General features: G+C 36.1%; 1 protein-coding gene across 1 annotated transcript in view; it reads right to left on the bottom strand.

The window, feature by feature from the left end:
* Positions 1-25,135, bottom strand: part of ARHGAP32 (Rho GTPase activating protein 32) — a 222,842-nt gene that overhangs the window by 195,283 nt on the left and 2,424 nt on the right. Inside the window, exon 2 of the mRNA XM_011965417.1 lies at positions 4,723-4,831. Coding sequence (XP_011820807.1) covers positions 4,723-4,831 — 109 coding nt within the window. The remainder of the gene's footprint in view (positions 1-4,722; positions 4,832-25,135) is intronic.

The raw sequence follows: 25,135 nt of genomic DNA, 5'->3' as shown, positions 1-25,135 counted from the left end.
CCAAAAAAAAAAAAAAGCCCAGGACCAGATGGGATTCACAGCCAAATTCTACTAGAGGTACAAAGAGAAGCTGGTACCATTCCTTCTGAAACTATTCCAAACAACTGAAAAAGAAGGACTCGTCCTTAACTCATTTTATGAGCCCAGCATTATCCTGATACCAAAACCTGGTAGAGACACAACAAAAAAAGAAAATTTCAGGCCAATATCCCTGATGAACATCAATGCAAAAATCCTCAATAAAATACTGGCAAACCGAATCCAGGAGCACATCAAAAAGCTTATCCACCATGATCAAGTCGGCTTCAACCCTGGGATACAAGGATGGTTCAACATACGCAAATCAATAAGCATAATCCATCGCAACAGAACCAATGACATAAATAGAACCAATGACAAAAACCACAATTATCTCAATAGATGCAGAAAATACCTTCGATAAAATTCAACACCCTTTCATGCTAAAAACTCTCAATAAACTAGATATTGATGGAACATATCTCAAAATAATAAGAGCTATTTATGACAAACCCACAGCCAATATCATACTGAATGGGCAAAAGCTGGAAGCATTCCCGTTGAAAACCGGCAAAAGACAAGGATGCCCTCTCTCATCACTCCTATTCAACACAGTACTAGAAATTCTGGCCAGGGATATCAGGCAAGGGAAAGAAATAAAGGGTATTCAAATAGGAAGAGAGGAGGTCAAACTGTCTCTGTTTGCAGATGACGTGACTGTATATTTTAAAAAACCCCATCATCTCAACCCAAAATCTCCTTAAACTGATCAGCAACTTCAGCGAAGTCTCAGGATACAAAATCAATGTGCAAAAATCACAAGCATTCCTATATACCAATAACAGACAAACAGAGAGCCAAATCATGAAGGAACTCCCACTCACAATGGCTAAAAGAGAATAAAATACCTAGGATGATAAAATACCTAGGATGATGATACTATGAGAATAAAATACCTACAACGAGAATAAAATACTTACAAGGGATATGAAGGACCTCTTCAAGGAGAACTACAAACCACTGCTTAACGAAATAAGAGATGACACAAACAAATGGAAAAACATTCCATGCTCATGGATAGGAAGAATCAATATTGTGAAAATGGCCATACTGCCCAAAGTAATTTATAGAATCAATGCTATCCCCCATCAAGCTACCACTGACTGTCTTCACAGAATTAGAAAAAGCTACTTTAAATTTAATATGGAACCAAAAAAAGAGCCAGTATAGCCAAGATAATCCTAAGCAAAAAGAACAAAGTTGGAGGCATCACACTACCTGACTTCAAACTATACTCCAAGGCTAGAGTAACCAAAAGAGCATGGTACTGGTGCCAAAACAGATATATAGACCAATGGAACAGAACAGAAGCCTCAAATAATGCTACACATCTACAACCCTCTGATCTTTGACAAACCTGACAAAAGCAATAGGGAAAGGATTCCCTATTTAATAAACGGTGCTGCGAAAACTGGCTACCCATATACAGAAAATTGAAACTGGACCCGTTCCTCACACCTTATACAAAAATTAACTCAAAATGAATTAAAGACTTAAACATAAGATCTAAAACCATAAAAACTCTAGAAGAAAACCTAGGCAATACCATTCAGGACATAGGCATGTGCAAAGACTTCATGACTAAAACACCAAAAGCAATGGCAAAAAAAGCCAAAATTGACAAATGGGATCTAATTAAACTAAAGAGCTTCTGCACAGCAAAAGAAACTATCATCAGAGTGAACAGGTAACCTACAGAAATGGAGAAAAATTTTGCAATCTATCTGACAAAGGGCTAATATCCAGAATCTACAAGGAACTTAAACAAATTTACAAGAAAAAAAAAAAAAGCCCATCAAAAAGCGAAGGATATGAACAGACACTTCTCAAAAGAAGACATTTATGCGGCCAGCAAACATGAAAAAAGCTCATCATCACTGGTCATTAGAGAAATGCAAATCAAAACCACAATGAGATACCACCTCACGCTAGTTAGAATGGCAATCATTAAAAAGTCAGGAAACAACAGATGCTGGAAAGGATGTGGAGAAATAGGAACACTTTTACACTGTTGGTGGGAGTGTAAATTAGTTCAAGCATTGTGGAAGACAGTGTGGCGACTCCTCAAGGATCTAGAAACAGAAATACCATTTAACTCAGCAATCCCACTACTGAGTATATACCCAAAGGATTATAAATCATTCTGCTATAAAGACAAATGCACACATACGCTTACTGCAACACTGTTCACAATAGCAAAGACTTGGAACCAACCCAAATGCCCATCAATGATAGACTGGATAAAAAAATGTGGCACATATACACCATGGAATACTGTTCAACCATAAAAAAGGACGAGTTCATGTCCTTTGCAGGGATATGGATGATGCTAGAAACCATCATTCTCAGCAAAGTAACATAGGAACAGAAAACCAAATACTGCATGTTCTCACTCATAAGTGGGAGTTGAACAATGAGAACACATGGACATAGTGAGGGGAACATCACACACCGGGGCCTGCACAGGGTTGGGGGCTAGGGAAAGGATAGCATTAGGAGAAATACCTAATGAAGATGACAGGTTGATGGGTGCAGCAAACCACCATGGAACATGTATACCTATGTAACAAACCTGCATGTTCTGCACATGTACTCCAGAACTTAAAAGCATCATTTTAAAAATCTAAAATAAATTACACATAATAATAATATTTTTTAAAAGTTGAGGACATTGGAAGCAAATCAACAGGCACTTAAAAAACAAGGCAAATGATTTTAAGTGGTTTTCCTTGACTCTTGATAAGTCAAAAAATGCAACCAATATTGCTATTGTTGTTGAGGAGTCAATACTGAGTGTGAAGTGGGTGAAGAATTAGCTCCTATGAACAGTCTGCATGAGACAACTACTGGCAAGAATATTCTCACATAACTTGAGCAAACATTAATTCAGTACAACCTGAAGTGGAATCTGCTAAGATACATTATAACCAATTTTGGTAAAAATATGTGTAGAATACAAAAAGGCTTTAGATATACATATTTTTGACATCTACTATGGAACACTAAATGACTTTGCTAATTAGTTTTTACTGCAGACTTGATGATATTTCTTGGCGAACTTAATGTACAATTACAAGAGAAAACACAGCTTATATACAAGAAACACTGACAATAAAGTCATCTTAATGACGACTAGTATTTTGAGAATCACAAGTAATCACAAGCTACTATCCATGCATCCCAAACTATCAAATATTAAAACAAGAAGGGAGATTGCCATTCCCATACAAATGGGTAGTGAATATTTTTTTCTGAGCTCAAACTACAGGTCCAGTAGGGTTTTTCAGATCACATGTAAATGCAAAGTAAATTTCCATACTGCAGATTCCATTTAACTGTGCAACTGAGAACTTCCACCTAATCTTTAATTGGAATTGACTAATAGAAAATGTAATAACATACTAAAAGGCAAGTATCAAGAAGAGAATCTAACAGAACTCTATAAATGCCTTCTTAGTGACAAATATGTTCAATTAAAATGTTTGTGAATTTATGTCAGTATTTGCTGTGCCTATTTGAGTGAAAGACATTTTCAAAAATGAAATAAGTAAAATATCATTACAGATCAGAACTGATAGATGAACATTTGCATTTTATTTTGACAGAGAACGCTGACTCTTAACCAGTTAAGTAAAACGTCCTCTCCCACAAAAGAAGAATTTCTTCATTCTTATTAATAGACCTGTTACAAAAAGTTTTAATAAACTAAATGAGTATCTAAAATGTATCATGTGAAAAACTACACTGCTGATTTTTCCATCTATCCCCCAACAAAAACTTCTTTTCCAGCATCTCAGTACTATAAATTCCATCCTTCAGGTGGACGAATCCAAAAACCTTGAAGCCATTCTTAATATATCTTTATCTCATACTCTTATTACCCATTCATTGACAAAACGGCTGGCTTTATCAGTAAAACTATAGCATCTAACCAATTCTCACCATATGTGCTATCATCCTGGTTCAAGCTACCATCACTATTTACCTATTAATTATAACACACAGATTCTCTTTACTTCCTCTTTTGCCTCCTCCTACTCACAGTAACCTGAGACTTAACATTTTAAGTCAGACTGTGTCACTGCTCAGCCAAAAATCCTCCAATGGTTTCTCATCTCACTCAGCATAAAAAGCCAAAGTCTCCATCAATAAAGTACAAGAAACTGCATGATCTGCTTTCCACCCACCCAAACCACTTCTCTGACCTCATTTCTTTCTCATCCAGTTTCAGCCACACTATGCTATTTGTGTGTCTTCCAACTTGTTCTCTAATCCTATGCCACAGCCTGTAACTTGTTCTTCCATTGCCTAAAATGATGTGTTTTCAGATAAACACACTACTCGCTCCCTCACCTCCTTCAGGTCTTTGATCAAACCTCATCTTCCCACAGAGGCCATCTGTGACTACTCTATATAATTAGCACCTATCCTTTCACACTGTATTTTTACCACTCTGTAACCCTATTACTCTGCCCACAGACTCTACAACAGTGCCAAATATACAGTATTCACTCAATAAACATTTCCTGAATAAATGAACAAAGCAACAAAATTTGTGTAATGTGTCCTCAGTTCCTTTTCCTTATATAAGTGCTATATATACATATACATGTATATATGAACAATTGTATAAAACTGATTTACCATTGCGCTAAGAGTTTCTTCCCAATCAGGCCGCTCTCGAGGGTGTACATTTCTATGTAGCTCTGGAACAAAATCATCTTCTTCAGAATGTACTGAGGACTTCATCTTCCTAGAGATCAAAACATGAAAGATTCAGATAAGAATTTCCAATTCTATGAAAGCCTTCCAATGATCACAACTGAAAGAGCAGAAAAACTACAAGTCAGATTTGAAGTTTAGCTAAAAGAGCTTAAGTGAATAGCAGTGATCCTTTATTTCTACTCTGGCTTTCAGAGGTCTCTCCTAATGTACCAAACACCTGCTTTTATTTCAGAAGATAAAATAAGGTTTATAGCTAGTTAACCTTTATGGTCCATGGTTATTATGTAAAAACTGATTTTTATCAGTTCAACACAATTTGAACCTTGAAAAGATTTGCAACAACAATTAGTTACTCTGAATCAATATTTACAGAACTGTGCTAAGCATTGGTATCATTTCAGAAAAAACAAGAGACACGGCATTTCTGGTTCCAATCAATGGAGCAGAGTGCAACAAATAAGCATTTTCAATGAGAACAACTATGAATGCTGGGCAAAACATATAAAACAACTTATCTGAAGGCAACAGAAAGCAGCCAATACAGATGGGACTTCCAGGGCTACAAACTTTGAGAGAAGGAAAGCCCAATCAAGCAAATTCCACATTTAATCCTTCTTTTTGTATAAGATAATTTTTCAAATCAATCATGGGAAATAGAGACCAAGATAATAACTGCAATCTTAGTGGGATGAGAAGGCAGAGGTTGGAGGCTGGGATTACCAAAGCAGGGAGGAATTCCGGAGGCAAAATATCCCCAAAAAAGACCTAAAAAGAAAGAGCCCAGAAATCTACAGTAAAATTCACCTCAAATTATTAACTGATTCCTAAGCTTACAAATATGTAGGACAGGATGCCAAGAAACCCAAAACAAACCAAACCAAGTAAAGAGGCAAGTAGACATTTCAGCAGCCCATTAATGTTGAGGAGATGGACTGGCAAGCAAGCACTGCCAAGATGGAGGAGCACTGAAAAATCCCTGAGCTCTTAGATGTGACTCTAAAAAAGCCACGCCTTAAGAGTATGGACAAAATAGCAATAGAAAAATTCTAACAAAGCCCCAAACCAAGCCTTAACAGAATCAGAAGCACGGGAAGGAAAATTAACTGTCTTTGGAGGAAAAAACATTCTCCAGACTCTCTGCAGATCTTTCATCCACATTATCTAGTATCCAATAAACATTATGAGGCACACTCAAAAAAAAACAAGAACTAGTGAAAATTGAGGAAAAAAAGTCAAACCAGAAAGACTCACATTTCATTCAGATCTTAGCATTATCAGAAAGAGACTTTCAAATGGCATTTGTGATTTTCTGCCTATCATGCAGAAAGCTGTAAACAGCATCACTCCTAGCCTAGTATTAATAAATAAAAAAAAAAAATAGATTATCTGGAAATCCTAACTTCTCTAGGACACAACAGAAAACTCAGGTCTCAGGGCAACCAACTAGTTTACACACTATGGAAATACAAGCCTCTCTGAGATTAGATGGATGACAAGCAGTTACTTTTCTGGAACACAGTATGGGGAGAAGAGGGATACATAAGAATTTACATAAGTTTTTATCAAGTTGTTAAAAATATTTATGGTTTATATGTTCAATTGAATGAAAGTAAAAAATAGGAGAGAAATGATGAATTTCAACAGAGAATTGGAATCCATACAACGAAATGTTTATTCTAAAACTGAAAAATACAGTATCTGAAATTAAGAACTAACTAGACAAATTTAGTGGAACAATAAACATAGCTAAAGAGAGGGTTGGTGAACTGGAACGTAGTTTAGTAGAAAATATATACATTGAAGAACACAGAGAAAAAAGGAACAGAAAACACACAAAATAATATAAAGGATAAGAGACTTGATTTAAAAAAAAGATCTCAAATATGTCTAAATTGATGACAGAGATAAGGGAGATAATTTTTTTAAAAAAGAGAATATGACAAAAGCAATATTTGAAAATGAATGCTAAAAAGTTTTCAAAACTGATGAAATCATCAAACTAAGGATTCAAAGAAATTCTATAAATCTCAAGCAGAATTTTAAAAAATTAAAACCATAGGTAAATTACAGTCAAACTGCTAAAAAACAAACACAAAGAGAAATTCTTAAAAGCAGCCGGAAAATTTTTTAAAGTTGACTTCCAAGAAGCAATACCAATGTGAGAAGACATTTCAATGGAAAAGAAAACAATGCAATGAACCTTCAGTGTGCTAAAAGAAAAATATTTCCAACCTAGAATCTTCTACCTCACCAAAGTAACCATCTTGAAAGCGGGTAAAACAAATTATTTACAAATGAAAGCTGAAAAAAGTTACCACCAAGAGACCTGCAATAAAAGAAATAGTAAAGAAAATTCCTAATTGAAGAAAACTGATTCAAAAACTGCAGAAACACATGAAAAGAACAAAGGGCAAAAACGGGGAAATATAAGTAAATACTATATAAATACTACATAAACATAAAATAATGTCTTATGAAGTTTACAATATATAAACATTAAAAGCATAAAGGATAAGAAATGTACATTCAGTCAAACAGTTTAGGATTTCTCTATTGGTTAAGAAGTGAAAAAAGTTCTATTTTATGGAAGACTAAATAAGTCAAAGATATATGTTGCAGTCTCTATAGTGAGCACTAAAAGAATGAGAAATAAATGTATAACTAAAAAGCTGACAGAGGAAAAGGAAAAGAATTTTGAAAAATAAAAAATAATAAAACATACATATTAATCTAAGAGAAGGCAGGAAATAAAGAATAAGAAATAACAAAACAAGGCAAATAAAAACAAATATTAAAATGGTAAACTTAAATCCAAGCACATTAATAATTTGGAAAGCAAGCAGACTAGCTGGAAAAGATACGGAGAAATCAGACCTCTCATTCATTATTGGAAGGAATGTAAAATGGCACAGCCACTGTGGAAAAGACTGGCAGTTTCTCAAAATGTTAAACAGAGAATTACCAAATGACCAAGCAATTCTACTCTTGGTATTTAATCAAGAGAAATAAAAATACGTCTATCAAGAACTTATACATGAATATTCGTAGCAATATTATTCATAATAGCCAAAAAGCAGGGACAATCCAAATGCCCAGCAACTGAAAGATAAATAAACAAAATGCACTAGGTACACAAAATAAAATATGTTTCAGTCATTAAAAAAGAATGAAGTGCTGATTCATGCTACCACAGGGATAAACATTGAAAACATTATCCTAAATAAAATGTCAGTTGCAAAAGACCACAAATCATATAATTCTCTATATATGAAACTTTCAGAATAGTCAAGCCCATAGAGAAAAAAAGTGTATTAGTGGTTTCCAGAGGCTGGGGAGATGGAGACATGGAGAATTCTACTAACAGGTAAGGGATTTCTTTCTCAAATGTTCTAGAATTAGATAATGGTGGTTTTCGTATAACTTTGTGAATATATTAAAAACCACTAAATTGTACACTTTAAAAGTGAATCACATGGCATGTGAATTCTATTAATTAAAAAAAGTAAATGGACTTGAAGATCCCTATTAAAATACAAAGACTATAAGAATGGATTTAAAAACCAACAACTGCTGGGTGCAGTGGCTCATGCCTATAATCCTAGCACATCAGGAGGCCAAGATGGGCAAATTACTTGTGCCCAGGAGTTCAAGACCAGACTGGGCAAGACAGTGGGACCCCATCTGTAAAAAAAAAAAAAAATACAAAAATTAGCCAGGTGACCATCAGAGAAATGCAAATCAAAACCACAATGAGATACCACTCACACCAGTTAGAATGGCGATCATTAAAGTCAGGAAACAACAGGTGCTGGAAAGGATGTGGAGAAATAGGAACACTTTTACACTGTTGGTGGGACTGTAAACTAGTACAACCATTGTGGAAGACAGTGTGGCGATTCCTCAACGATCTAGAACCAGAAATACCGTTTGACCTAGCCATCCCAATACTGGGTATATACCCAAAGGACTTTAAATCATGCTGCTATAAAGACACATGCACATGTATGTTTATTGTGGCACTATTGACAATAGCGAAGACTTGGAACCAACCCAAATTTCCATCAATGATAGACTGGATTAAGAAAATGTGGCACATATACACCATGGAATACTATGCAGCCATAAAAAAGGATGAGTTCATGTCATTTGTAGGGACATGGATGAAGCTGGAAACCATCATTCTCAGCAAACTATTGTAAGGACAAAAAACCAGACACCGCATGTTCTCACTCATAGGTGAGAACTGAACAATGAGAACACTCGGACACAGGAAGGGTACCATCACACACCAGGGCCTGTCGTGGGGTGGGGGGAGTGGGGAGGGATAGCATTAGGAGATATACCTAATGTGAATGACAAGTTAATGGGTGCAGCACACCAACATGGCACATGTATACATAGGTAACAAACCTGCACGTTGTGCACATGCACCCTAGAACTTATAGCAAAAAAAAAAATTAGCCAGGTGAAATGGTGTACACCTGTGGTCCCAGCAAATCCACAGGCTGAGGTAAGAGGATCACCTGAGCCCAGGAGGTCAACGCTGCAGTGAGCCGTGTTCACACCACTGTACTCCAGCCTGGGTGACAGAGCAGGAACTTGTCTCAAAATAAAAAGCAACAACTATATCCTAAGAGACATACTTTAAATATAACAACACCAAAAGGTAGAAAATGGAAGAATTACAAAAATTGATACCATGTAAACACTAGCCAAACAAGGCTAGTGTAGTTATATTACATCAGGCAAAGTAGACCTTAGGCACAAGGTATTACTAGAGATAAAGGGGGACGTTTCATAAAAGCATCAAATTAACTGGTTAACATAATTTATATGCAATAAACTGTAAACAAAATTTGTATGCAAAAAATAACACAGCTTCAAAATACATAAAGTTGAAAGAACTAAAAAATAGATAAATTCACAATCACAGTTGCAGACTTTAGCAACTCTCTCTCAATGGCTGATAGAATAAGCAGACAAAACCATAAGTATATGACTTGAACAATTCAATTTTCCAATGTGAACCTAACACAGGACACTAAACCCAACAACTACAAAACTCTTTTTTTCTTTCACATTCTTTTCAAGCGTGTGTGAAACATTTACAAATAGACTAAATGCTAGAAGACCAAGTCTCAACAAATTCAAAAAATTTAAATAATGAATCACATTTTGTGACCACCATAGTACTGCACTAAAAATCAATGACTGAAAGATAACTAGAAATTCCTCTAAGTGTTTGGAAATTAAGAAACACAATACTGAATAACTCAAAAATCAAATACAAAAATCACAATGGAAATTAGAAAGTCTTTTTATGTGAATGATAACGAAAATACAATAGATGAAAATGTATGGGATACAACTAAAGAGGTGTTTAGCAAAATTCATAGCTCTAAATGCATATTGGAAATGAGACAACTTGAAAAATTAATACTTCTAAGCTTCTATCACAAGAAGCTAGAAAAACAATAGTAAATTAATTCAAGGAAAGTATCTTAAAATGTTTAAATAACAAATCAATAAAATAGAGAGTAAGTGTATAAAAGAAAACAAATCCAAAGGTTGATTCTTTAAAAGATTAATAAAATGAACAATCCCTAGAAGTCTGATCAATAAAAAAAATGGAGAATCTACAATAGAGATAATAAAAAGGGAGCCATAAACAGAAAGCCTGTGAACATTAAAAAGATTCTAAGGCCAGGCCGGGCGTGGTGGCTCACGGCTGTAATCCCAGCACTTTGGGAGGCTGAGGCGGGTGGATCACGAGGTCAGGAGATGGAGACCATCCTGGCTAACACGGTGAAACCCCATCTCTACTAAAAATACAAAAAATTAGCCGGGCATGGTAGCAGGCGCCTGTAGTCCCAGCTACTCAGGAGACTGAGGCAGGAGAACGGCATGAACCCGGGAGGCGGAGCTTTGCAGTGAGCCGAGATCGCGCCACTGCACTCCAGCCTGGGCCACAGAGTGCGGCTCCGTCTCAAAAAAAGAAAGAAAGAAAGATTCTGAGGCTAACTATGAACATTTTTACTGCAATGTAGTTGAGAATTTAATTGAAATGAACAAATCCTCTGAAGAACACAATTCACCAAAACTGAAACAATAAACAAAAAAATTTGTACAGTCCTACAGCTATTAAACAAAATTAATCTGTAAAGAAACTCCAAGCCCAAATGAATTCACTGAATTCTTTTAAACATACAAGCAAAAAATAACAATTGTATAAACATTCTTCCAAAGTATAAAAATAAAAGGAACACTTCCCAATCTATCCTATAAGGCCAAGCCAGATTTTACAGCAAAAGCTAGACATTACTAGAAGAGAAAATTATAGGTTGATACAATGAACATAGTTATAAAACTCCTAAACAAAATATAAAATCAAACCCAGTAATATACAAAAAGGATAGTGACCGAATGAGTTTTAGTTCAAAATGCAAATTGATTTAACGTTCTAAAATCAAGCCCTGTAATTGACCACACTATTAAAGGGAAATATATATATATATATAATTTCTAATTTCTTCTTAAAAAAAAAAAAAAACAGGATACATATGCAGAACGTGCAGGTTTGTTACATAGGTATACATGTGCCATGGTGGTTTGCTGCATCTGCTGACTCGTCCTCTACGTTCCCTCCCCTCACCCTCCACCCCCCAACTGGCCCCGATCTGTGTTGTTCCCCTCTGTGTCCATCTGTCCTCAATGTTCAACTCCCAATTATGACTGAGAACATGCAGTGTTTGGTTTTCTGTTCCTATGTTAGCTTGCTGAGGATAACAGCTTCTAGCTTTGTCCATGTCCCTGAAAAGGACATGATCTCATTCCTTTTTATGGCTTTATAGTATTCCATGGTACATTTGTACCACATTTTCTTTATCCAGTCTATCATTGATGGCCATTTGGGTTGGTTCCATGTCTCTGCTGTTGTAAATAGTGCTGCAATAAACATATGTGTGCAAGTGCCTTTATATTAGAATGATTTATATTCCTTTGGGTAATGGAATTGCTAGGTCAAATGTTATTTCTGGTTCTAGATCCTTGAGGAATTGCCATAGTGTCTTCCACAAGGATTGAACTAATTTACATTCCTACCAACAGTGTAAAAGTGTTTCTATTTCTCCACAGCCTCGCCAGCATCTATTGTTTCGTGACTTTTTAATAATCGCCATTCTGACTGGTGTGAGATGGTGTCTCACTGTGGTTTTGATTTGCATTTCTCTGATGATCAGTTATGTTGAGCTTTTTTTATATGTTTGTTGGCCACGTAAATGTCTTCCTTTGAGATGTGTCTGTTCGTATCCTTTGCCAACTTTTTGATGGGGTTGTCTTTTTCTCATAACTATGTTTGAAGTTCCTTGTAAATTCTGGATATTAGACCTTTGTCAGAGGGGTAGATTGCAAAAATTTTCTCCTATTCTATAGGTTGCCTGTTCACTCTGATGATAGTTTCTTTTGCTGTGGAGAAGGTATTTAGTTTAATTAGATTCCATTTGTCAATTTTGGCTTTTATTGCAATTGTTTTTGGCGTTTTTGTTATGAAGTCTTTGTCCATGCCTATGTCCTGAATGGTACTGCTTAGGTTTTCTTCTATGGTTTGGGGTTTTACCTTTAAGTCTTTAATCCATCTTCAGTTAATTTTTATATAAGGTGAAAGGAAGGGGTCTAGGTTGTTTTCTGTATAGGGCTAGCCAGTTTTCCCCACACCATTTACTGAATAGGAGATCTTTTCCCCATTGTTTCTTTTTGTCAGGTTTGTCGAAGATTAGAGGGTTGTAGACGTGTGGTGTTATTGCTGAGGTCTCTGCTCTGCTCCGTTGGTTTATATGTCTGCTTTGGTACCCTGCTGTTTTGGTTACTGTAGCCTTGTAGTATAGTTTGAAGTCAAGTAGCGTGATGCCTCCAGCTTTGTTCTTTTTGCTTAGGAGTGTCTTGGCTATATGGAGTCTTCTTTGATTTCATATGAAATTTAAAATAGTTTTTTCTAATTCTGTAAAGAATGTCAATGGTAGTTTGATGCGAATAGCATTGAATCTATAAATTACTTCGGGCAGTATGGTCATTTTCACAATATTGATTCCTCCCAACCATGAGGATAGAATGTTTTTCTATTTATTTGTGTCATCTCTTACTTCCTTGAGCAGTGGTTTGCAGTTCTCCTTGAAGAGGCCCTTAACATCCCTTGATAGCTGTATTCCTAGGTATTTTATTCTCTTTGTAGCAACTGTGAATGGGAGTTCATTCATGATTTGGCTCTCTGCTCGGCTATTGTTGATATAAAGGAATGCTTGGGATTTTTACACATTCATTTTGTATCCTAAGACTGCTGAAGCTCCTTATCAGTTCAAGGAGTTTTTGGGCTAAGATGACTGGGTTTTCTAAATATAAAATCATGTCATCTGCAAACAGAGACAACTTGACTTCCTTTCTTCCTATCTGAATAATCTTTATTTCTTTCTCTTGCCTGACTTCCCTGGCCAGAACTTCCAATACTATGTTGAATAGGAGTGGTTAGAGAGGGCACCATTGTCTTGTACTGGTTTTCAAAGAGAATGCTTCCATCTTTTGTACATTCAATATGATACTGGCTGTGGGTTCAATATGATACTGGCTCTTATTGTTTTGAAATATGTCCCATCAGTATCTAGTTTATTGAGAGTTTTTAACACGAAGGGATGTTGAATTTTATCAAAGGCCTTTTCTGCATCTGTTGAGATAATTATGTGGTTTTGTTTTTGGTTCCGAAGTCTACAGAACTCTCTACCCCAAAACAACAGAATATACATTCTTCTCAGTGCCACATGGCACTTATTCTAAAAATGACTACAATTAATAATTTGAAGTAAACAGTCCTCAGCAAATGCAAAAGAACTGACATCACAACAATCTCTCAGACCACAATGCAATCACATTAGAACTCAAGATTAAGAAACTCACTCAAAACCACACAATTTCATGGAAATTGAACAACCTGCTCCTGAATGACCCCTGGGTAAATAAGGAAATTGAGCCAGAAATCAGGAAGTTCTTTGAAACAAATGAGAATAGAGACAACATACCAGAATATCTGGAACACAGCTAAAGCAGTGTTAAGAGGGAAATGTATAGCACTAAATGCGCACATCAGAAAGCTAGAAAGATCTTAAATGGACACCCGAACATCACAATTAAAAGAGCTAGAGAGGCAACAGCAAACTAATCCAAAAGCTAGCAAAACACAAGAAATAACTAAGATCAATGGCCGGGCGCGGTGGCTCAAGCCTGTAATCGCAGCACTTTGGGAGGCCGAGACGGGCGGATCACGAGGTCAGGAGATCGAGACCATCCTGGTTAACACGGTGAAACCCCGTCTCTACTAAAAAATACAAAAAACTAGCCGGGCGAGGTGGCAGGCGCCTGTAGTCCCAGCTACTCGGGAGGCTGAGCCAGGAGAATGGCGTAAACCCGGGAGGCGGAGCTTGCAGTGAGCTGAGATCTGGCCACTGTACTCCAGCCTGGGCGACAGAGCTAGACTCCATCTCAAAAAAAAAAAAAAAAAAAAGAAATAACTAAGATCAGAGAAAAAATGAAGGAGATAGAGACATGAAAACCCCTCCAAAAAAAAATCAAGGAATCCAGGGGCTGTTTTTTTGAAAATAAACAAACAAACAACAACAACAACAACAAAAACTAGCTAGACTAATAAAGAAGAGAGAGAAGAATCAAATAGACACAATAAAAAATGTTTAGGGACACCACTGACCCCAGAGAAATACAAACTACCATCAAAGAATACTATAAACACCTCTACACAAATAAACTAGAAAATCTAGAAGAAATGGATAAATTCCTAGATGTATACACCCTACCAAGACTAAATCAGGAAGAAGTTGAATCCCTGAATAGATCAATAACAAGCTCTGAAATTGAGGCAGTAATTAATAGCCTACCAACCACAAAAAAAAGCCCAGGACCAGATGGATTCACAGCCAAATTCTACCAGAGGTACAAAGAGGAGCTGGTACCATTCCTTCTGAAACTACTCCAAACAATTAAAAAGGAGGGACTCCTCCCTAACTCATTTTATGAAGCCAGCATCATCCTGATACCAAAACCAGAAAGAAACACAACAAAAAAAGAAAACTTGAGGCCAATACCTCTCAGGAACATCAATGCAAAAATCCTCAATAAAATACTGGAAAATCAAATCCAGCAGCACATCAAAAAACTTATCTACCACGATCAAGTTGGCTTCATCCCTGGGATGCAAGCCTCGTTCAACATACGCAAATCAATAAATGTAATCCATCACATATAATTTCAATAGGTAAAATTTAATACCTATTCATAAACTCTTTAAAATATTTTAATGAAAATTAATGAAAAACACAAATACAGCTAAGCATCACACTTAACACTGAAATACTGAATGATTTCCCACTGAGATCATGAACAAGACAAGAATGTGGTCTTCTATTCAACACTGTACTTGAGGTCTTATTCACTTGGGGAAAAAAGCAAGAAAAAATGTAAAAATTGGAAAGGAAAACATTTTTCTTTATTTGAAGACATGACATGTAAATAAACAATCTAAAAGACTCTATAAGCAATTTAAAATTAATAAGTTAGCAAGATCACTGGTTTACATGGTCAATATGTAAAAAAACAAGTGTATTTACATATATCACTATGTACAATTATTTATTAAGGCAAAAAATATATTAACAACACAAGATATACTTTTAATATTTTTTGTACAATAGACTACTCATAAATAAAAAGGAATTTGCAAAAAGTAGATGAATTTCATAAATGTGCAACAGAAATCAGACATTAGAGTACATGGTATATAATTCTACTGGCATTAAGTTCAAGCTAAATTAATCTACTATGACAGAAGTGAGAATAATAGTTATCTTTGGGAGAAGTACTGACTAGAAGGGACAAGGGTTTTGCGGTATGGTAGAAATAATCTATACCTTGATTGGGTCGTGATTATCTGGGTATATATTATGTATAAATTTATCAAGCTGCACATTTATGATTTGTAGACTTTACTACATGTGTTATGCCTCAAAGTGTAAAAGTTTATTGGTAAATGTTACACAGTTTAAGAGGTGTAAAAATTACATTTATATACATTATGGGCCATGTAATGATGAATCAACTCCATAAGAAATTTAGTATCCATTTATTTGACTCTCTTGTTCTATGCTTTTAAAATTATGGACAAATTTTATCCTTAAGGTGTTTGAATGTAGTTTCATATCTAACAAAAAAGCTGTAGTTAAGGACTGCCAACCATAAAACCTAAGTAACCTACTGCTGTATTTTTTACCAGAGTTTTCTGTAAAACATCTTCAGATTTAAACCTGAATACACTCAATGAAAATGAAAAATAGGAGAGAAAACTACTTCTCCCAAATTGAAAGATTATGGGAACCAGCCTCATCATCTTGCTGTTTCCTTCATTAGGAAATTATGTAAATATCTGTCATGTATTCATTTTATTTGCATGAAATTCTTGCTCATAACTTATGAAAAATTACTCTTGACAATGCTGAAGTTCCACAGAGAAGTCCAAGCACATTTCTTTCTCAAGACAAATACAGCGTATTGCCCAGGAACTGCCCCTCAGGGACTGTTCACTCCCAGGCATCTCTTTTCTTGGTCCCTGGAATAAATTCCAAGCAGCATGTCTTTCTCTTTTTATTCTTCCGATCTGTTTTTATTTCTTGTTCGTTGCCAAATTTGGTTCCGGTTCTGCAATAGCTACTATCCACTGGTGGCAACAATGGCTGAAGTCCGTCTTATGGTCAGACCATTTTGATATCTACTCTCTGTCAGCAATGGAGAATTTGGTTTGGTAGTCAATTTTTGTCTGTCTGTGTAGAAATATGCCTCAATTCCACTGAAGGGAACAGCTCTTTGAGACATGTCCTAAGTGCTCAGTTTGGTGTTCTCTATTCATTTTACCCACGGCTGATGATATAAATCTGAGACTATCAGCGTTGTGTGTGCCTGGAACTGATAAAAGCAATTATCTGCTATCATAGGGTGCAATAAATTTTCCTACTTTCAGAGGATATTAATAAATTAGATTGCAAAGCCTCTTAAAATACAGGAACTTTGTTCTGGTTAGCCTCTATGGACTAATAATCACTTACATAAATCTAATATTCCCAGAATTCCTAGAAAATAAAGAAACTAACTCTCTAACACTGATGGGGACAGTTATATTGGTGGTGACGATGGAACAGAGGTTTGCTGAAGCCAGTTGGAATTCAGTTTTGGTCACTTCCCACTCAAAATGTCTTATATACTATAATTCTTCATAGGTATTACAACTGAATCATACACAAATCAAAAAGGCATATAAAGAAAAATTATTTCCATCCCTGTCTCCAATCTGCCCAATTCCAACCCATTAAATTCTCTACCTGCCAAGGTAATCAATTTCCTATATATTCTTCCAAACTTTATTACTATAGCTGTATATATTTATACATAAATTATTCATATGAATGAAAAAAATACATCCACACAGAGTATAAAAGCAACATGTAAATATGCTGCTCCTTAGTCGGTTTACACATTGTTGTATACCTTGTTTTCCTCTAACTTTTCCTGCAGACTTTCCATATCAATTCACAGAACTTCTTTGATGTTTTTACAACTATATAATGTTCCCCTGTGTAGCTATTCCATAATTTATTTAACTAATCCCCTACTGATGGATACTTGAATAAATTATTTCCAATCTATTGCTATTACAAACAATGCTACAATAAGTTTATACATTTCTATGTCATTCTATATATGTACAAGTTATCTGAAAAACAAATTTTGAACAGTAAAAAAAATTCTTTTTATATATTAGCCCATTTTTCTATTGGGTCGTTGGACTTTTTCTTAACCATTTTTAGTTCTTTGTATATTAAGATTAATCCTTCATCTGTAATATGAGTTCCAAGTATTTTTCCCAGGTTGTCATTTGTCCTTGCTTATTTTGTTTTTTGTAATGTAGATGTTTTATATTTTATGTAGCCTCATTTCTCAACCCTTTCCTTCATGGCTTTTTTTTTTTTAACTGCTTTAAATCATAATTAAAAATGCCTTCCTATTATAGAAAAAAATTTTTTTAATTCTCTATGCTTTCTATTAACTTTTTTGATTTGTTTTGTTTTGAGACAGGGTCTCACTCCGTCACCAGGGCTGGAATGCAGTGGTGTAATCATAGCTTACTATAGCCTCAAACTCCTGGGCTCAAGAGACCCTCCCATTTCAGTCTCCTGAATACCTGGGACTACAGGCATGTACCACCATGCCAGACTAAGTTTTTAATTTTTCTTTTGTAGTGACAGGGTCTTGCTATGTTGACCAGGCTGTTTTCAAACTCCTGGCCTCAAGGGATCCTGCCACTTTAGCCTCCCAAAATGTTGGGATTACAGGCATGAGTCACTGCACCCAGCCTTCCTTTAAAAATTTTTATGTTTTCATGTAGTACATTTAAATCTTTGATTATTTTTAATTCATCCTTGGTATGAGGTAGGATTCCTATTTTCTTTATTTCCACAGGTGAATATGCAGTTTCTCCAAAACTATTTACTGAATAGTACATATTATCTCCATTGGCTTTTGAGAAGTCATCTTTACCATACCTAAATGTTCCTACGAATGTGGGTATATTTCTAGGATTTCCATTCTACCCCATAATACCTTCTCTTCATGTCCCACAACCAACGAGTTTTAATTACTGAGACTAAGACTTCACACTACAACATCTGGTTGCAAAAGTCCTCTATATCCACTACCCTTGTTCTTTTTCTTTTTCCTACACAGTTTCTTGGTTAAATTATTTAGCCAAGACCAATTTAGTTTTTTAAAAAGGATTCTTATCATCGCATTAAATTTATAAATTAACTTAAACTAACACCTTTATGGTGCTGTATATTTCTAGTTATGAACAAGGCTATTATTCAACTGTTCCAAACTTCTTTTATGTTCTTCAATGATGTTTTACATTTTTATCATGTAGGTTTTAGAGTTTGTTGTTAAGTTTTTTTCTGATATCTTATCTTCCTTGTTGCTCTTGAAAGTGGCACTTTTTCTTCCATTCTATCTTCTCACTAGTTATTGTTTGATACACTATTTTAAGCCCTGTTTTGCAGATAGGAAAAGTGGAATGCTTGACCATATCTTGGTCATTCCAGATGTGGAAAACTATTTTTTCCTGGAAGACCCCACTCGCCATCCTGAAGAGGACACTGAAGCAGCCATTCACACTCCTAAGACCCACCAAATTGCATGAAAGGCACCATGATTCTACCTCAGTGAATGTTCCCTGCAGAGAAGTTTCCCCTCAAAATCTACGAAAAAAACTTCCCAGTGGACTTCCAGTCCTAGACTGCATATATGTAAGGAAGCAAATCTCTCCAAGTATCTCAAAAATCATTAAGTTAAATAGGAAAAAATAAATCCTTAACAGAATGGTATGGATGGCACCAGAAGGCCAGAGATCAGACTTTGATATACTTCTGAAAGACAAAAAGACTGAAAAACTTAAAAGTAAGTGGGATCATACTAACCTAAAGAGAAAAACAGAAGTTCAAGGGCTATACCCCACCCCTCTCCTCTCCACAACAAGAGAGATGCTTGCCCCCAGGGTACTAACAAAAACTGGAAAATTAACCTGTAAAGAAATTTAACAACTGACCAGAAGGACGAGGGCTCCTAATATGGGTGTGAGCCCCTAAAAGAAGCAAGGCAGAGCCATATGCATCATAGGGCTACTGAAGAAAACACAGTAGGGGAAAGGGCAAAGAAGCGCAGATATTTTGCTTAGCAGTTAAAAGATAGGTTCTGAACAGTCAGAATAAAACAGAACATGTACACTGAATGAATAAAGCTCCAAAGCTCAAGAAGAAAGAAAATAACCTAACATTATACAAATACCTTGTGTTTCTACATCTATATGTGAAGAACCCTTAAAAATAATTTCTCTACTCAAATTGAATTTGAACAATTAAAAAAAGAAGATGAAATTAGTGAGCTAAGAGAACAAGTACAAAAAAAACTTCAATTCACAAAGTAAAATGTAAAAAGAAATATATCGTAAAAGATTAAGGGGACTTAATAGAGGCAAAGGCAATAATAATAGGAAACAACAAAATTTCTTCCCTAACACAAAGGTTTGACTCTGTAGACTGAAAGTCACTAAGTTCCAAACAACTCACTAAGTTCCAAACTAAAGAACTGATAACAAAATATACACAACTAACAATAAAAAAGAAACTCTTAACAAGTATTCAGGCAAAAAGAACATGTTACCTAGGCCGGGCGCGGTGGCTCAAGCCTGTAATCCCAGCACTTTGGGAGGCCGAGACGGGCGGATCACAAGGTCAGGAGATCGAGACCATCCTGGCGAACACGGTGAAACCCCGTCTCTACTAAAAATACATAAAAAACTAGCCGAGCGAGGTGGCGGGCACCTGTAGTCCCAGCTACTCGGGAGGCTGAGGCAGGAGAATGGCGTGAACCCGGGAGGCGGAGCTTGCAGTGGGCTGAGATCCGGCCACTGCACTCCAGCCTGGGCGACAGAGCGAGCCTCTGTCTCAAAAAAAAAAAAAAAAAAAAAAAAAAAAAAAAAAAAAAAAGAACATGTTACCTACAAAGAAAAAGAAAAAAACAGATTGGTATTTAAACTTATATAAGAAATCAGAGAACATCACCCAGAGAACTTAACTGAGCAAAAATACTGAAGATATCAAGCAAATACAAATGATTCAAAACAGATAAACATTAAGATAGAATGTGATACAGAGAAGAAGCAACATAAACACTAAACAATGACACAAATAATTAAATCTGAATGAAAAAACAAAAAACATTAAACTGAGGCAGAATGGATGAAAAAGAGTTTCAAAAGTCTCATCTAGAAGTATGAGACTGAGAGGAGGAAGCTGAAGTTTCCTAAAGATCTTACTTTATGAGGAAGAGAAGTAGAGGAGAAAAAAGAACCACGATTTAAAACACAAACACACATACACAGAGAGAGAGAGAACGAGAGAGAGAGAGAGAGAGAGAAAACCTGGGTGAAAGAAATTATTTTATTTTCAAATACAGAAAATACATGTATGATTATGAGAACATGGAAAGGGAAATTAATCATGAATGTAAAGAAAAGTATAGTGAAACTTCCAAAATTAAGTATCTGGGAAGGTTTTGCTTGCTCTGATTATTACCTTGCTAACCTAGTCACTTGACATGTTTAATTTTAAAAAAAAGAAAATTGACTAATTTATAAATAGAGCTTTAAATGTTTCAGGGATTCCCATTTATCTTTGAAAGTCCCACTGACTATTTAAGGGAGTTTAGTGCCGAAGTGAAATGCAAGAGTTAGAAAAATTAAGTTTGGGTTTAAACTTTTTAACTTTAATTAAACAACCTAATAACCAGAAACTTTTATACAGGTTTATGTAGTTTCTGTACTCTAGGGCCTTTCGTGAACATCAAATACTCATACCGATAGATACAAGAAAGGCCCACCTTGGACTCCATCCCAAAGGGCTTAATTACTAAAATACCAAGAAAGCCTTGTACTGGCATGCCCCATGGTTAAGACAGATTCATTTCGCAGATTATGAAGACAGCCTAATGGCTAGCCTCCATTACTGCCTGAAATTTTCTGCGATTAAGGGAGGTTCACATCAGACTCTGCTGATCCCTATTAAATTCACTGATGAGAGTATGTTGGGTGAATGTTATACTTAGTGTTAAAAGAGTATTTTAGAAACTTCTACACAGCAAAGAAAACAATCAACAAAGTGAAGAGACAACCCACAGCAAGGGAGAAAATATTTGCAAACTACCCATGGTAGAAAGGATTAATAACCAGAATATATAAGGAATCCAAATAACTCTGTAGAAAAAAAATGTAATAATCCAATTTAAAAATGGGCAAAAGATTTGAACAGGCATTTCTCAAAAGACAGCAACAAATGGCAAACAAGCACAGGAAAAAGTGCTCAACATCACTGATCATCAGAGAAATGCAAATCAGAACTACAATGAGATATCATCTCACCCCAGTTAAAATGGTTTATATCCAAAAGAAAGGCAATAAGAAATGCCGGCAAAATGTGAAGAAATGGGAATCCTCACACATTGTTGATAGGAATGTAAATTAGGCAACTGCTATGAAGAAAAGTTTGGAGGTTCCTCAAAAAAACTAAAACTAGAGCTACCATATGATCTAGCCATCCCACTGCTGGACATATACCCAAAAGAAAGGAAATCAGTCTACTGAAGAGGATCTGCACTCCCAATTTTCTTGCAGCACTGTTCACAATAGCCAAGATCTGAAAGCAACCTAAGCGTCCATCAACGGATGAATGGATAAAGAAAATGTGGTACTTACACCCAATGGAGTACTATTCAGTCATAAAAATAATGAGATTTAGTCCTTTGCAACAACACGGTTGGAGCTAGAGGTCATTATGTTAAGTGAAATAAGCCAGGCACAGGAAGACAAACATCACATGTTCTCATTTATATGTGTGATCTAAAAATCAAAACAATTGAACTCACGGATGCAGAGAGTAGAAGGATGGTTACCAGAGGCTGGGAAGGGTGGTGGGGGGATAGTGGGGGGTTGGTGGGGATAGTTAATGGGTCCAAAAAGTAGTTAGAGTAAATGAATAAGGCCTAGTATTTGATAGCACAATACAGTGACTATAGTCAATAATAATTTAATTGTACATTGAAAAATAACTAAAATTGTACACTGAAAAATAACTTTGATTATTTATAAAACAAAGAGTAAATGCTTGCAGGGATGGATACCCCATCATGAGGAGATGGTTACCCCATCTTCCATGATATGATCATTACACACTGTGTGCCTGTATCAAAACATCTCATGTACCCCATAAAAATATACACCCACTAGAAAGCCCCCAAAATTAAAAATAATTTTTTAAAATAACATTTTACAGGCTAAAGTAAATCCTAGATGTTTCTTCAAGGTTACAAAGCAATATAAGTTATATCTTTTTGGGCAAAATATACATCTTTTTTGACATCATAAGTAACAGGTTATTAAAGATGAGATGCCTTTGAAAAGCCACACAGTATAAAATGGGTCTGGGTGTGATACTGGTATGGACATACAGTTAATTGGGTTTATCTGTTTTTTTTTGTGTGTTTGTTTGTTTGTTTTTGAGATGGAGTCTCATTCTGTCACCCAGGCTGGAGTGCAGTGGCATGATTTCGGCTCACTGCAACCTCTACCTCCCAGGTTCAAGCGATTCTCCTGCCTCAGCCTCCCAAATAGCTGGGATTACAGACACCCACCACCACACCTGGATAATTTTTGTATTTTTCGTAAAAGACAGGGTTTCGCCATGTTGGCCAGGCTGGTCTCAAACTCCTGACCTCAGGTGATCTGTCTGCCTCGGCCTCCCAAAGTGCTAGGATTACAGCTATGAGCTACCAAGACCAACCTCAATTAATTGTTAATATTCCCTCTCTATACCTCTGGGATCATTAAAACTGGCTAGGAAAACTGATATCAAGAATTTGTGCACAAGCTAAAAGAATAGGCATAGTAATAAAAACAGAAAATCTTGAAATTGTTTGATGGGCTTCCAGGGGAAATGAGCCATTAAAAGAAATCATCTAGATCCGATCTGATCGCCTGGGCCTGGGAGTTCAAGGCTATTGTGAGCCTAGAAGATGTATAATACCACAGTAAAGACCCTTATTACCTACTCAGACTGCCTGAGTAGCTTCTAATTTCTGGCATCCTTCCAAATAAGATAACTGGTCCATGGTCCAGGGGTTGGGAACTCCTGAGGTAGAGGATGAATAATGCAACCAACCAACCAATCAAGTGCATGAAGTATCATTAGTTCTATAATGCTATAAATGAATGAAGGCATTGTCCCCCCAAATTAAAATATGTTCACCAAATAATCCAGTTTAACTAGAGTCAGAGGTTTCTTGTCACTTAAAATGAATTGCCTTAATAATGGAGATATACGTGAAGATCAGCAATCTGGGCATCTACAGATCCTGATCAAAAATATGGTTCAATTATACACTATATCATCTCTGTAGCTGCTTCAAATTATATGTCATATTTGCCAGGCTATCAGCCCATAATGTGGTATTAGGGAAGTCTAAACAAAACCATACGATAAACATTTCTACCTTCAAATGCCAAACAACTAGAACCTTTCATGATTCCTAGGTGTACTAGAGGTCACTTTTTTTATCTTTTTTTTTCTTTTTTTTGGAGACAGTCTCGCTCAGTCGCCCAGGCTGGAGTGCAGTGGCACAATCTTGGCTCACTGCAAACTCCGCCTCCCGGGTTCATGCCATTCTCCTGCTTCAGCTTCCCGAGTAGCTGGGGCTACAGGCACCCACCACTACACCCAGCTAATTTTTTTTGTATTTTTAGTAGAGATGGGGTTTCACTGTGTTGGCCAGGATGGTGTTGATCTCCTGACTTCGTGATCCACCCTTCTCGGCCTCCCAAAGTGCTGGGATTACAGGCGCGAGCCACCGTGCCCGGCTGAGGTCACATTTTTTAAAAGTCATTTTATTGGGTTCATTACTTCATTTTTATGATGGCCACATAATATATATATCATTGGTGCTCATAACCTCCTCAAAAAAACTGAATTTCAAAACTGAGACATCAGCTGTAGTCTCTTGTAAGTTATCAGTTAGCAGAAAACAGCATTTAGCAGCAGATAGTCCCGAAACTCTTTCATTAGTCTTCACTTTCAAAGTCAGTTACACCTGGGTTCAAATTTCTGCTCCACCACACGCAAAACTTTGCTCTACCATGACAAATGTGGGCTGTGTGACTCCCTGAGCCATAAATTCCTCATCGAGAAAATAGGAAAAATGATACCTGCTTTATAGGAGTGATAAGCAGTTAACTGATATACTGTAGATATGATATACTAGGCATATATATGGCCTAGTACATTACATATAACAATTTCTAATAATGTTTTTCTTTCTTGATAGAATTAAAACATGTATGTTTTTTGTTTTCTGTCTTATATTCCTCCTTCTTATCCAGGGATGGATTTTTCTAATGATCTCTAGGAACTATTTTATTGTAAGGACTAAATATTCTAGTCTAATAATTATTTTGCCACAATGACAAGGTAGGTAATAATACCGATTACTAGCTTCACACTACAAGTAAGATATCAGAAAATGAGAGATCTGCGAGCCAATGGCAGACAAGTTTAAACTACCTCCATGAAGGAGACTGGCAACTTCCCATAGTGCAAGAATGTAATAAAAAGGATCCTTTCATCCAACTGAG

This window comes from Mandrillus leucophaeus, unplaced genomic scaffold, assembly GCF_000951045.1.
Source record: "Mandrillus leucophaeus isolate KB7577 unplaced genomic scaffold, Mleu.le_1.0 Scaffold724, whole genome shotgun sequence".
In the NCBI taxonomy this organism is placed as follows: Eukaryota; Metazoa; Chordata; class Mammalia; order Primates; family Cercopithecidae; genus Mandrillus; species Mandrillus leucophaeus.
Note: the sequence above shows the minus strand (reverse complement) of the source record. Positions and strands in the feature narration are given on the sequence as shown.